General features: G+C 40.3%; 1 protein-coding gene across 1 annotated transcript in view; it reads right to left on the reverse strand.

Annotated features, from left to right (window-relative positions):
• Positions 1-14,363, reverse strand: part of ipo11 (importin 11) — a 63,403-nt gene extending 49,040 nt beyond the window's left edge. Inside the window, exons 1-5 of the mRNA XM_068703496.1 lie at positions 14,280-14,363; positions 11,094-11,243; positions 9,506-9,606; positions 4,917-4,989; positions 1,971-2,174 (exon numbers count right to left, since the gene is read on the reverse strand). Of these exons, the coding sequence (XP_068559597.1) occupies positions 1,971-2,174; positions 4,917-4,989; positions 9,506-9,606; positions 11,094-11,231 (516 nt within the window). The 5' untranslated portion in view covers positions 11,232-11,243; positions 14,280-14,363. The remainder of the gene's footprint in view (positions 1-1,970; positions 2,175-4,916; positions 4,990-9,505; positions 9,607-11,093; positions 11,244-14,279) is intronic.
• Positions 14,364-14,402: the final 39 nt, after the last annotated feature.

Here is a 14,402-nt window from a genome sequence, read left to right on the forward strand (position 1 = left end):
AAGAGATGCTTGCTGTTCAATGCAGATACATTTCTGTGAAGAAATGGCAAAGGTAACATTCAGGACACCAGTGACTAAACACTTTGTTCTTTCAAAAAAAAGCACAAATAAGAACACTTGAAAAAACACATTTCACAACTGGCATTAGAATCCTCGCTCTATATGCAAGTAAAAACACATATCATTTCAGTTTGCAATGTCCAAATGTGTTTGTTTTTAATCAATGGGACGCAGCAACTGGAAATTAAAAGAAGAAGAAGAAGAAGTCAACACAATACAGACTGGGTCTATTCCTGAACGTGTTCCAGGCAAACCGAATCGCCTCAAGATGTTCGATGCACTCGTGATACATCTGTATCCATCCTCTGTCCTTTCTCCTATTGGCCTGTTGTTGTTGCCCTTCAATATGACGCCATTGGCAGGCGAATATGTCCCTACTACCGCTTGCACAGAGGTCGTCGGTTGAGCGGGGAACGGGAATGTTGTCCTGGGACCTTCGATGTGTCCCGGGACAACATTCCCGTACACACTGCTAAAAAGAACGTGACCCTATGCGGCCCTGACCGACTCCAAATGAAGCCTGAGCCGTCGGATCTCAATCTGTCCTCGGTGAGTCTCGGGTGCACATAAAGCTGTCCGCTTCTGATCCGATCGCCGAAGACAAACGGTAATGCCAGGTGTGTACAGAGCCCAGAGACGGCCTTGACAGGTGGTATACAAATAGCCAATGTGAAAAAAAAATGCATTCAGCTATAGAATCTGAGGTCATTTGAGTTTCAAATCTGACTTCTCAGGGGGAGATGGGAAGGAAAGGGGGGGGGGGAGCTGAAATGAACAGTGTTGCATTGTCCTTTGTCTCCCCACCTCTTCACAAAACCCATGGTGCGACACACACACACACACACACACACACACACACACACACACACACACACACACACACACACACACACACACACACACACACACACACACACACACACACACGTTACCGAGCCAGGTGTCGTGACGGGAAGAGAGCATTCATGGGCTATTTAGTGTCAGAGCGATCAGTGCATCATTTAAAAACGCCGCCGTTTAATGGGCCTCAGAACGCCTTTGTTCCTCGTTCTGCCTAAGGGCACACATTTTGGCATAGAGGATGCCTCTGCACATCATCCAACTATTTGGCCTCAGCCAGCGTCTCTGATGTCCACTGGTCTGTCTCTGTCCCTCTCATTCTCCCTCAGTCTTCTCTCTGCTGGTCTGTTTTGATATCTTGCTCCCCTAACACCCCCCCCCCTCTCTCTCCATGACTATCTTTCTGCTTAAGTCTTCAGTTCTTTAAAACCACGGATGGCAAAAAATTTGCATTTGCTCTAATTCACTACCTCTTTGAAAGACACATGAACTCAGACAACCGTCCCGTGAAAACAATCTCTCTTACACACACACACACACACACACACACACGACTAGCAAGACAGACAAATATATTCCCAAACACGTCAATCTCGCTCCAATCATGCATGGAAGCAGACACACACGGGGGCATGCAGAGAGAATCTGGCCGCCATAAATCTCAGATTTGATTCGCACAGCAGCTAAACAGCATCTCCTACAGGCGAAGACCGAAAGTGAAACACCTGCAACTCTCAGGATAATCTTACTATTCATCTATTCACACTAAAAAAAGGTTTTGCAGGGGGGAAAAAAAGGGAGTACAAAAGAAAAGGAACATGACAAAGTCAGAGGGCAGAACGCGAGAAAAGAAAGAAGAGTAGCAAAGTTCAGTGGAGAGTTTTATTTTCCTTCACTTATTGACCTAAAGTCACCTTGTATTTCAGATGTGCACAGCTACTGCATCATGTAGAGAAAGGAGAGGCATAGTGAATGACTGAGAATGATAAGCAGTGAGACACTAAATGAAATGATGTAAAGCTGAGAGTGGTGACGAACAGACAAATGGCTGAATAAAAAGGTGGACTTACATCCTGGAAGAGCCGCCTGTCCTGCGCCAGACGTTTGGACGCGAGGGTTTTGGTGACATGATAGAAGGTTAGCAGCGCCCGGTGCTGCTGCAGGCCGTCCTGACCCTTCACAGACTCCAGCAGAATGGGGATGAGCTCTGGCCATTGCCTCGGGCAGTCCAGACGGGCCACCTTGGCTATCAGTACTGCAATCTGGGTGGCTATCTGTTGGCCAAACGCACAGAGGGATAAAAAGATGACCAGAGGCGGAGCATCAACACAGCAGAAGGTAAGCTTGATGGGAATTTGAGTTATATATTATATATATATTATATACAGCATAGTGCACATATTCCATCTCCTGTCAAAGATGGAGTCAGAGACACAGATTTGTGTTAAAGGAAGTGCTTGTACAGGAGTGATGCATCTTTATAGTCTGTAGATCCAGGACTGTTACCACTGAACAGCAGCTTTGATAGCCGATCTTACGTCACATCAGCATACGCTGCTGCCTTTGATTTGACAGCTGTGGTTCACACATCCTGGCGTAATACTTAACTGTCTCCAGTCCTGTCGTGAATGTAGTACAAGCATAAACATCAAGTTAAATGAGCAGGCGTAGTTTATTTGTATCCACATCACAGAGAGGTGGTGCCGGGTGGGAGCGACAGACACGCAATCCGCTGCCGGTTTGTGAGGTACACTCGGCTAAAACAAATCCAGTCTAATACGACAGACCGGCAGGATGTAAGATGTTGAGAATGTATTGTGATACACAATATATATTTTATCCACCCACTGTATATCAATAAGGGTTGACATAACGTTGCTGGCCCTGTTACAACCCTAGAAATCACACAGTTAACTTGTAAATTAACCGTTTTATAACAGTAGTTTAAATTAAATTCTATGACTTGCTTGAGCTGGCCTAATATTTTCTGTGATGGCAGTTCAATCTTCAATATAAAAAAACATAAATCTAGCCCACTTGTGCTATTATATTACAAATATTAAAGCAGCAATGGCAATGTTTAGCTCTTGTGATCCCCATTATTGTTTTACAGCCCAACACACAATCAGTTAGAGGTATAATAATGACAATGTATTGCTTGGTCTAGTGCTGGGCAGTATACCAGAACCGGTATACCGGTTTTAATTTCCCGTATGATATTAATTTTTCATATACCGCCATACCGGTGCATAGCCGAGACAACTGCTGTCGCTCTTCAACAGGCAGCAAAATAAATTGTTCGGCGGGATGAGCACAATGGTTGGAGCTAGTTGTCTTAACTGTATTGAGAGGGAACCGTAGTCATGGTTATATCTTTATAACAAAACAATTAATAACCCACAACTAACGCTCTTTAACAGTGCAAAACACCACGACACAACAGTTTCTGACACAAACAAAAAATGACACCGCCGAACGGCATGCTGGGTACAGCTCGCTAGCTACCCCGGTAGTACAAGTCTGCTAACAGCTGGGAGAGGCTCCGTCGCTACATTAAGAACAGAAAAGGGAGGGACTTAGGACCCAGGGGAATGTAGGTGAAGGAAACAGGAAGTGAAGAAAGACACGCCACACAGACAGCTGTTCACCGCTCGCTGGCCGGTTTGCCGGCCGGTTCTTGTGTTGTTCGCTTAATAATTAAATGCGCAATAAAATAATTTTCAGCATTAATTAATTAATAATTAATTAATAAAATAATGCGAAAAAAAATAATACCGTGATATACCGTGAAACCGCCAGAATCTTACAAAATACTGTGATACACATTTTTGGTCGTACCGCCCAGCACCAGCATGGTCTATAGATTTTAGCCATTAATCTAATTTAACAAAGTAAATTGTACATTTCATTTTTAAGTATCAATAGGCCACTAAACTGTTTTTTAACTAAAAAAATGTAAACTGTCCACACAATGTCCACACAACACAGGGCCCACACTCAAAACCCCGACTGATTCGACAACGAGAGGCTGTGACATGTGATGTTTACATGGCATTCATTACTTCACTAGCATACGGGTCCTATCAGTCCTGATGTTGGAGGGCTGTCCCTCAGGGATAAACAAGCAGTAGAAACCAGGAGGGAAGGCCACCTTCCACTTCCCCTCAGACAGATGTGTTACACACCGCTTGAGTCGGAATTATTTGTTTGTGGCGCCGTTCCCCTGAGAACTGTAAAAAACTAATGGCTTATCATCTTATTTTAATTGTGGCGGTCATTTTTAAAGAGTGGTTCTAAATGTGATATAACACCTCATCATCTTCTCAATACCAGTGTTGAGTACAAAGCCTTTATGACTTTTCTATTGGAAAATCTCCTTTCCTACATTTTTATATCCTACAGAAAAAATCTAAACCTGAAAACATAATTTGCTTCTTTGTCTGTGATGAGATATGTTCGTTTGGATGGAACAGCTGGTCTGAAATCAAAATCTAGACGCTAATCAAAGAAATCTCTTTAGTTTCAGTGTCAACAGGTGGCTAAAATAACCAATGTATTTCCCAGCACCTGGCTTCACATAACTTCCTTAATGATAACAACTGGTCCTCTAATGATTCCCCACCTCACACTTCATTCCTTGAATGCCCTTTGAGGAAATAGAGGAAACCACTTCTTTTTTTTTTTAAGTCTACTTGATCAAATTCTACAAAGAAAAAAGCCAAATTACTTCAAAAATCTAAATTTGTCCTATAAAACTGTCAAACTGGGTGTCGTATGCTGTTCCAAAATATTGGACAATATTGAGCAGAAATTGCAGATCTAGTGTTCATTATGATGGATAATTAATTTCAAGCTAATTTAAAGTATGTGTCCATACCATAATCTAAATGTTTACAGTCAACACAGCCAATAAATGTGAATTAAAAGCAAAAAGTTGTATGATGCTACCACGTCATCTCAATCAAAATCACAGTTTATACCAGTTTGTGCTGACTTCCTTTCTCTTTCCCACTGACCTGATTGACGGGCTCATTGAAGTTCGTGATGAGACCGGCACGCAATGAGGTCTTCTCCTCTTCTGATAAAGCACTGTGAACAAACCAACCAGACAAGACAGAATGAAGAGGAGTAACACAATATCTGGACTTGATAAAGAAAAGATCACAAAAAAATACAATACACACACATCAACAAACATCTCTCAATAACTACAGTCACCTGATTACCAGCGAAACACACGTTTAACACATTGCCTGTCTGACGAGTTAGCAGTTTCTTTAGTTGTGCAACTCGTGGGGCAACTTTATTAAATGGATTTAAGATGTTATTCCATAAGGATGGAGGGCGGAGCATGCAAGTTTGGAACATTTTCACTGAAAGGCTAACCACCGAGTCGCCACTTCACATTACGTCAGTCGTTGTTGAATGCAGCTCGAATCCTAAAGCTGCGTTCGCGGCAAACGCAAAGAGAGTTTTGCGCCGCGGGACCATTTGTGGTTATTCACGTCATTCGCGCTGGAGAGGAGGAGGGGCTTATCTCCATGGAAGCCGTTAGTAACGAAGCCATTTGTTTCCGCCATCAACCATGGAAGAAATCCTATTTCTGAGAGTCAAGAGTCTCCTTGTGATTACATTTCAAATTCTGGACCTCATACTTTAATATGGGAAAGATATGAATATGACATCAATCTGCCAAGTTGTTATGGGATCAATTAAATCCCTTTGTAACACTCTATAGTGCAGGACCTGCCAGCTGCCTGATTTAATCAGGAAGCTTGGGATGAACCCCCTGCTCTCCTCCGGCTCATATCTTGTCGTCTGCAACATGAGCCTAAGGTTTTGCAAACAGAGTGTGTAAAAGAGAGACAGTGTCACAATCTGTGAAAACAATGTTTTTCTACAAATTAGCCAGTTCTGCCTCCTTCATCTGCTGCTAACGTTAGACGGAGCGGGAGATTGTTGACGTGAACAATAGTGAGGAATGACTTAAAACACACATGTGTTGGGAATCTGGGAGTGAAGGGTTCGGGGAGTTTTACAGAAATAAACAGGGTGTCTGAGCTGGGTTGTGTTTGTAAGCAAAAAGTAGTATATTATATTATATATTATTAAAAATAACAATTCAGAACAAAATATCAATACAAATATCTCAATCAAGTGTCTCTTGTTGCTGTTGTTTTTGGCAAAAGTATTTCAACAAGCACATTACGTTTACAGGATGCATTTTTCACACACACACACACACACACACACACACACACACACACAAACACCTGTGCGAATAAATCATCAATCCACAGTTGCTGGGCTGACGGAGGCATGTTGGGAGATCGCTCTACCATATTAAGGCTGTTCGATTAAAGTCAGTGATTCAGTTAACTGGGCAGGAAGCCTCAAGGTGAATCTTAATTACGAGTCACAATTTCTAAACTGATATAAGGAGCCTGGAATAGATGGACAGAGATGACAGGGAGATGAAAAAAAAAACAAAAAAAACAGAACAGGCATGAAGTCTGTCGAGCATCTGCAGAGTGTTTGTTTTCTGCTTTAAGATGAGACGAGAGAACTCTCCATTGGTCGTATGAAGTATGGTACGCCCTGTGAACGGTGTGTGATCTATATACTATGTATCTATATACTATGTATAAAGTGTAATCTATATACTATGTATCTATATACTATGTATAAAGTGTAATCTATATACTATGTATCTATATACTATGTATAAAGTGTAATCTATATACTATGTATCTATTTACTATGTATAAAGTGTAATCTATATACTATGTATAAAGTGTAATCTATATACTATGTATAAAGTGTAATCTATATACTATGTATCTATATACTATGTATAAAGTGTAATCTATATACTATGTATCTATATACTATGTATAAAGTGTAATCTATATACTATGTATCTATATACTATGTATAAAGTGTAATCTATATACTATGTATCTATATACTATGTATAAAGTGTAATCTATATACTATGTATCTATTTACTATGTATAAAGTGTAATCTATATACTATGTATCTATATACTATGTATAAAGTGTAATCTATATACTATGTATCTATTTACTATGTATAAAGTGTAATCTATATACTATGTATAAAGTGTAATCTATATACTATGTATCTATATACTATGTATAAAGTGTAATCTATATACTATGTATAAAGTGTAATCTACATACTATGTATAAAGTGTAATCTATATACTATGTATAAAGTGTAATCTATATACTATGTATAAAGTGTAATCTATATACTATGTATAAAGTGTAATCTATATACGATGTATCTATATACTATGTATAAAGTGTAATCTATATACTATGTATAAAGTGTAATCTATATACTATGTATAAAGTGTAATCTATATACGATGTATCTATATACTATGTATAAAGTGTAATCTATATACTATGTATCTATGTACTATGTATAAAGTGTAATCTATATACTATGTATAAAGTGTAATCTATATACTATGTATAAAGTGTAATCTATATACGATGTATCTATATACTATGTATAAAGTGTAATCTATATACTATGTATCTATGTACTATGTATAAAGTGTAATCTATATACTATGTATAAAGTGTAATCTATATACTATGTATAAAGTGTAATCTATATACTATGTATAAAGTGTAATCTATATACTATGTATCTATATACTATGTATAAAGTGTAATCTATATACTATGTATCTATTTACTATGTATAAAGTGTAATCTATATACTATGTATAAAGTGTAATCTATATACTATGTATAAAGTGTAATCTATATACTATGTATAAAGTGTAATCTATATACTATGTATCTATATACTATGTATAAAGTGTAATCTATATACTATGTAAGTATGTATCATTTTCTTAGAATAGATTTCATTAGATTTTCTTGAAAAGGTGCTGTTGTCATACATTAAATAAACTCCACTCTCATAACTCCAGTATTAAAGCCAAATGCCAGGCCTGTGTGCCGTCGTGGAAAGCATTAATAAAAAGGCACGAGAGGTTTTCAAGTTATGAAAAAGGAAGCGACCTTTTTCACAGCAGACCTTTTGGACTCGTCACAGCAGAAAAAGCACAGGTGGAACTAATAACATTAATGAGGGCTCCATTACACTTAAGTGACCTATTTAGCCAAGCCAGTAAGCCAGCGTGCACAATACCAGGAATGTGCAACCGGCGAGCATAACGGAATGTGTGATGTTTCAGTTGAGCTTGTGCTTTTCAGCTAAGACGTGTCCAAATGTCTGTCAGACGACCTTTATCTTTACAATAGCATCTCCCACTACTCTTTGACTGGTTTCTCCTTATATTACAATATTATAATAAAAGCCAGCCAAACAAAGCAGTGAAGGGCTCCCTCGTCTGTCCAAACTGTCATCACTTTATCCTTTTATTCTATGACACGTTTGTGTGAAATTGTCATAATTAGTTTGTGAATTATCGAGCATTGAGTTGTGGCTAAAGCCGTGTTTTGTAACGTCACAATGACCTTGTTCTTTGAACAAGAAAATTAAATCGATTCGTCCTCGAGTCCAAGAGGACATTTAGTGCCAAATGTGAAGAACTTTCCTACAGATATGGCATTCATGAAATTGGGACGGAGGACCTGAAAACATGATGCCTTTGGCCGCGGTTGTCGCCTGAATGGAAGCATAAAAACTCGGTTGCAAAACTGATCATTTTGTGTTCTGTTAATCACAGAACACAAAATGATTGGAATGTGGCCTAAGCGTCGTACACCACACGGTCCCACATAGTATCCAACAACTGGATTAATGACAATCGTCCGAAAGCAATCAAATAATTAACTCAAGGACCGAAAGACCTTGCACAGCACTCTAGAAAATGGAATTTGGATTACTGAATTACTGACGAGAGTGAAAAAACTTCAGTGAGAGCAGGAAACTTTAGAAAGAAAGAAGAGAATAGCAATAATTTGAAGTGGTCAAAAAGTGGCCACAGAGAGCCGAGGCGGAGATGATTACCTCCGGCCAACTGCTGCCCTGGGAACTTAAGAGCAAAATGTTCAATTCAAATCTAACAAAAGCTAGCTAGTCAGGTAGCCAAAGACAGAGCGGAGGCTTTGAACAGTCAAAGCCGATCTTTCACCAGACAAAGGAGACACAAAGGAATAAACAGAGAATAAAACCCAGAGCACAATGATACGAAGAATCAGGGTGGAAGGTAAGGAGAAAGTGAAAAAGTAGTGGAGGAAGAACTGCAGACGTAAGCTATAACTGTTGAAGACAAGACAATGGGGAAATGAAGGCAGTGAGAAATAGGGACAAAACTGAAGAAAACTACAAATCCATGACAACAAAGATCTGGGACACACACACACACACACACACACACACACACACACACACACACACACACACACACACACACACACACACACACACACACACGGAGAGATTAAGACTGATGAATAGAGACAGGGTAAGAGTGAATGAGGAAATAAAGACGTGCTGTGGAAGAAGAAGAAGAAGAAGAAGAAGAAGAAGAAGCCTAAGATGGAAAAGTGAGAGAGGCTGAATGTGGAACATGGGAGACAAGCCGGTACTTACTGAGGCGCTACTCTCCTCCAGTATCTGTCGATGCCGTTTTTGAAGTAGAGCACAGCGAGCCACCTGACGTTCACATCCAGCATGTGGTTATTGAAGATGTTCTATGGAGGGAAAAGTGTATACATAAATATATACACACATATATATATATGTATGTATGTATGTAGCTTAGCAGACATTGTTTTGTTTGAACTCAAATGGGTAACACCTGGCAATTTAAGGACAGAGTCAGTTTAATGATGTTTGACAGATCGGACTACAAAAGAAAAGCACTCTAACCACACAGAAGAACAATTACGCGTGAAGCCGTCAAGCCAGCTCCATTAAAATACAGGACACACTGACATTGAGATTTAAAGTCGTCTAAAGTTATACACACTACTGTAGTTTTTATTATCTTATAAATGCTCAAACTTCTGAGCTGTAGAATATAGCCATGACCCCAGAAGTCTGGCTGAGTGCTGACAGTGTTCTCAAAGTCATTAGTAGCTGCAAAGGCAGGAGCTCTTTAAAGAGCAGCACAGTGACATAGTAGATGAGAATATTGGCTCGACGCTACACAAACGTTGAGGACATCTTCTGAGATGTTAAGCACCTGTGCCTCCCAATAACACAACCCTAGAAGTTAAGACTTCTAAAACCCGGTCTTAGATCATCCGAGGGCAGACGCGTTAAAAACACGAGCCCTGATCATGTATATTTAAATTGCAGATATTGTTTACTGTGATTGGCTGGTTAGCCAGACACATTAAATGCTACACAGGCCACATTAGGGTTTTTTTGCACTTTGACTTAAACAGGACATTGCGTTGTCTATCGTCTCCCTTTTCCACACTGTATTCAAGAATATAGAAAATAATACATTCCTCTGAACGGAATAGGCATTTGTGCTTATCTAGGCCAAACGCATCCGGGGCCAATTTCTCTACTGAATGAACAGAGATGAGACTGATGTCCATCTTACACCAGGCTGAGACAGTAAACAAACACATTTCCTAAAAATGAGTGTTACTTTAAGGACCAACATAAGCTTTGTGATGAATATGCACTAAAATGTAGGTGAGGACGAACGCACACTAAGCTCTGTGGAATTATTCCATTGTCCCGCTTTTTGGAATTTTAGACAACACTTGATCTTAAAAAAAAAAAAAGCCAAGTTTGGTTAAAACATCTGTGTCTATCTCAATAAAACTATTCAGTGGAAGTTGAGTATTCCTTTGACACAAATCAATTCCCAGCTGGCTGTTCAACAATTCCCCTTTCCCTCCTCGTCTCCCCACCGCTCACAATCTTGTGATTAGTTATTGTGTGAAATTGCCAGGATGGGTTAGTGTCACACAATAACAGAATATACAGCCTCTCAATCTGCTATTGTTATGCAGATTGCTAGATATCCCCCTGCTATTAATAACTAAACTACAAAGAAACCCTCTCCTACGGTTGTCTGAATTAAATTACTTAAAAAATTAAAATGCATCCCCCTGCTTTTCTGTAAGATACAGCACGATCGTCAACTTCTCCATTCATGCAAGTTGTAATAGTTTTCACTTCAGCAGATGCATTTCATATATTTGATGCCATCCCTCACCAGAAGGACGGAGTAGAAGCCCGGCTGCGTCTCCCACTGTCGGAGCTGCTCCTCCGCGGGCTTCAGCACGGCCGTGTCCTGACTGGTAGCTTGGGTTAAGGCCTGCAGCACCACTGAACTGGCACCATCCAGATCCATAGCTGGATACACCTGCAGGGGGACAGCATACAAAAAGACAAAAGGAAAAAAAAAACACATTTTAAAATAGTTTCACCATAGGAGGAAAAACAGCGTAATCACACATCAACTGAAAGCTGAGGCCATTACATCTGCAAAAAAATGTCAGAACAAGGAATCTTCTTTTTTTGTTTTGTTGCTTTGTCTGGCTTCATCCCTTTCTAACCCATTTTTAGTATAGATCAAGCAGCGCTGAAGTCACTGTCAAACATAGAGAGAAAGAAACAAAGCACACCTGATAGAAACACTCATTTCTACCACAAAAAAGGAGCTGTTCTGTGTCCCAGAGAGTATTCAAGTTCAATGTGTTTATTAGTTTCAAAGAACGTATCTGATTCAGTGGCCTCTGTGCCTAAAAAAAAAAACTGATTCTCAGATAGAATGATGCACCGTAACCAGACCTACTTTGGGCTCATGAATCAGTCCTTATGGATACCATATCTTCCACATCTACAAAGGAGTTCGTCAACAATAGTTTAACATTTGAGAGAAATGACGTAGTCGTTTACTTTCCGACAAAAAACATTGGCCAACTTCTCTTTTTTTCTGCTTTAGTGCATCAAAGAACATCACTGTCTGACAAGCAAGAAAACAGTATTTATGAACATTAAAAACATGTCGAGATATTTCAATCGGGGGAGGCTATAAGAAGCAGGATATTCCAGATACAAACCGTGTTAAAAACAGACTTCTGTGTAGAGACACTGTCAGCTGAGAGACCAGTAGAGGTAGTGTGGTCGAAGTCGGCTTTCATTAGTACGTTTCAATCAGAGCGGGGAGAATATTGAACAAGGCTGCCATCTGCAGCCCACACACAATTATCCAGCACCCATGATTCACTGCAGGCTCTTCTGTAATTGCATGTAAATTAGGGCCGTCTCTCCACACAAGAACAGTGTAGCGGTGCTTTGGCCGAACCTGTTTACACAGTCAGATTGTTTTAATAAACAGTTCCTGAGTTATTAATTGAGTAACGGATCTACTGGAAGACTCTGTTATGAGGAGTAACGTAGCAAGAGTAGCACCAGTCTACTCTTAATGAAGGGCCTTTATGTCTCTGGTACCCATCAAACAACACAGGGATCATTTTCCACATGAGATAAAAAAAAATCCACCAGCCAACCATAATGCAGCAACAACTACATTTAATGCGCATGCACACTCGTATTTTGATAGGTTAGGGTATCCCAGTTATGTTTTAGCACATGTAAACATCATATCCTGGGTTCAGAAAGCCAGATAAACTGCAAGGCACTGTGTTCTTCCCCCAAAGCGACGCTGCTAACACAGCCTCTGCGGATAACCCCATTCTCAGCCAAGTGCTTTTTCATGCACAAATGCTTCCCAGTGTAAGCAGTGAGCTTAGCAGAAACAAGGGGTTTGGGTCATGTTAACGTGATTAAGGAGAGTTATCTTTAGCTGTTTAGAAAAATGTATTCACATCTGTGAGCTGTCGGGTATTTTGAGACACTGTCGAGATGAACAAACATCAGGTGGCGTCGTGATACTTCCAAGTCAACAATGTCTGTGTGACACGTTAATATAAGTTTGAACGCAGGAACTGGTCTTATTTAAAAGACTTTTACGTGACTCGGGTGGAGATTCTGAGTGCTGACGCTGTCGCTGTAAGACTCTCAAGATGATCATTTAGGTGCTTTACTCACAGTAGGAGACACCCTGGAAAAGGACAGGCAATCAGTGCAGGGAGCCTCGAGTCACCTGCAGCAGCCAGAATTCATATGGAGTATGGGACTGTCAGTTTTACAACCGTGTCAAACAATCTTTTAATCGGCTTGAGGACACCAATACTTCTGTACAAAATCCATTTACAACAGCAATGTGGCCATGTTGTTCATGGTGCTGCTTCTCTCGCACCAGATCTGTAATACCATAGGCCTGTTTCACTGCTGTTTCATGTGTTGCCTTGTGGTGGCAGGACAAGCACAGGTGCTGCTAATAACGTTAACACAATACATGCCAAGTCTCCCAGTAAGCCATGACAGTTTAACAGTGAGCCAGCATGAACAACATCAAGAAAAAGCACCTAAATATGTACACCTCTGCTTTACAACCTTTTCTAAACACTTAAACTGTGACATGTAGAAATGTCGTTTGTGTTGTTAGAGTGCAGAATGTCACACCTAAGAAATCCATGCACTCTCACGAATATACTGGAAATGTGCATCATGAAACTTGCTTTACTTGCCTGCCTACTGTTGAGCAAATATGCAATCTATGTAACAGGTAAGTTAGCATGCTATCGTACTAAGTAGCAGTCCAGTGTTGTTGTTGTACTGTTATGCTAACCTCTCAAGGCAGCACTTTGCGTTGTCTTGTCCGACGTCAGACAGATTAATAGCTGGTGTTTCGCATATGCAAATGACCTCTGTCGCTTATAATTAGCTAACATAACGTTAGTTGTCAAATGTTTGCTGAGTGGACACATAAGCCAGTAAGCTAGCTCCGGCTAACGCTACGTGCGTCCACGGGCATAGATGCATAGAAACGTCATGATAAAAGATTTCAACATCACGACACAATCACATCTGCTGAGAAGCTTGAGTATGAAGTGGGTTGTTTGTTATTTAATAGCGCCCAGAGAACCAAAACAAGCTCAGTACGTCAGTGGGGGGGGGGGGGGGGGGGGGGGGGTTAGGAGAGAGTAGAAACTGTAACTAACTGGTCCATTAACGTTACATTTAAAATACTTTGATTCACGATTGACTTCATTATCTCTAAAAACATTCACTATATGGCCCCGGTGGCTTGAGTGGCCCTCTCTGCGTGTCATATTGAATGGATACAAAACAACTGCACATTCAGCAATGAGAGGTTCGACACTGACAGTTTCCAAATCGTGCATGCCACAAACAACCAAAGCTAACTTTGGGCAAGCTAGCAAGCTAAACTTATTCAATGCGAAACCAAGGGCCGGCCGTGTCCGTGGTGTTAAATAACGTCTTTCCTCGAGCGAATGCCTCAAGATACGAATATAAAAAACTGACTCACCTAAAGAATGACGGTAGAAAACAGAATATGTGCTGAAGCAGTTGCTGCTAAAGCTCTGCCAATGGTAATGTAACGGGAGATGGAAACACACGCTTGCAAGAATGGCGCGAGCAACACAGCAGG

This window comes from Cebidichthys violaceus, unplaced genomic scaffold (assembly GCF_023349555.1).
Source record: "Cebidichthys violaceus isolate CVI_PGR_0920_01 unplaced genomic scaffold, fCebVio1.0.p SCAF_9, whole genome shotgun sequence".
Lineage (NCBI taxonomy): Eukaryota > Metazoa > Chordata > Actinopteri > Perciformes > Stichaeidae > Cebidichthys > Cebidichthys violaceus.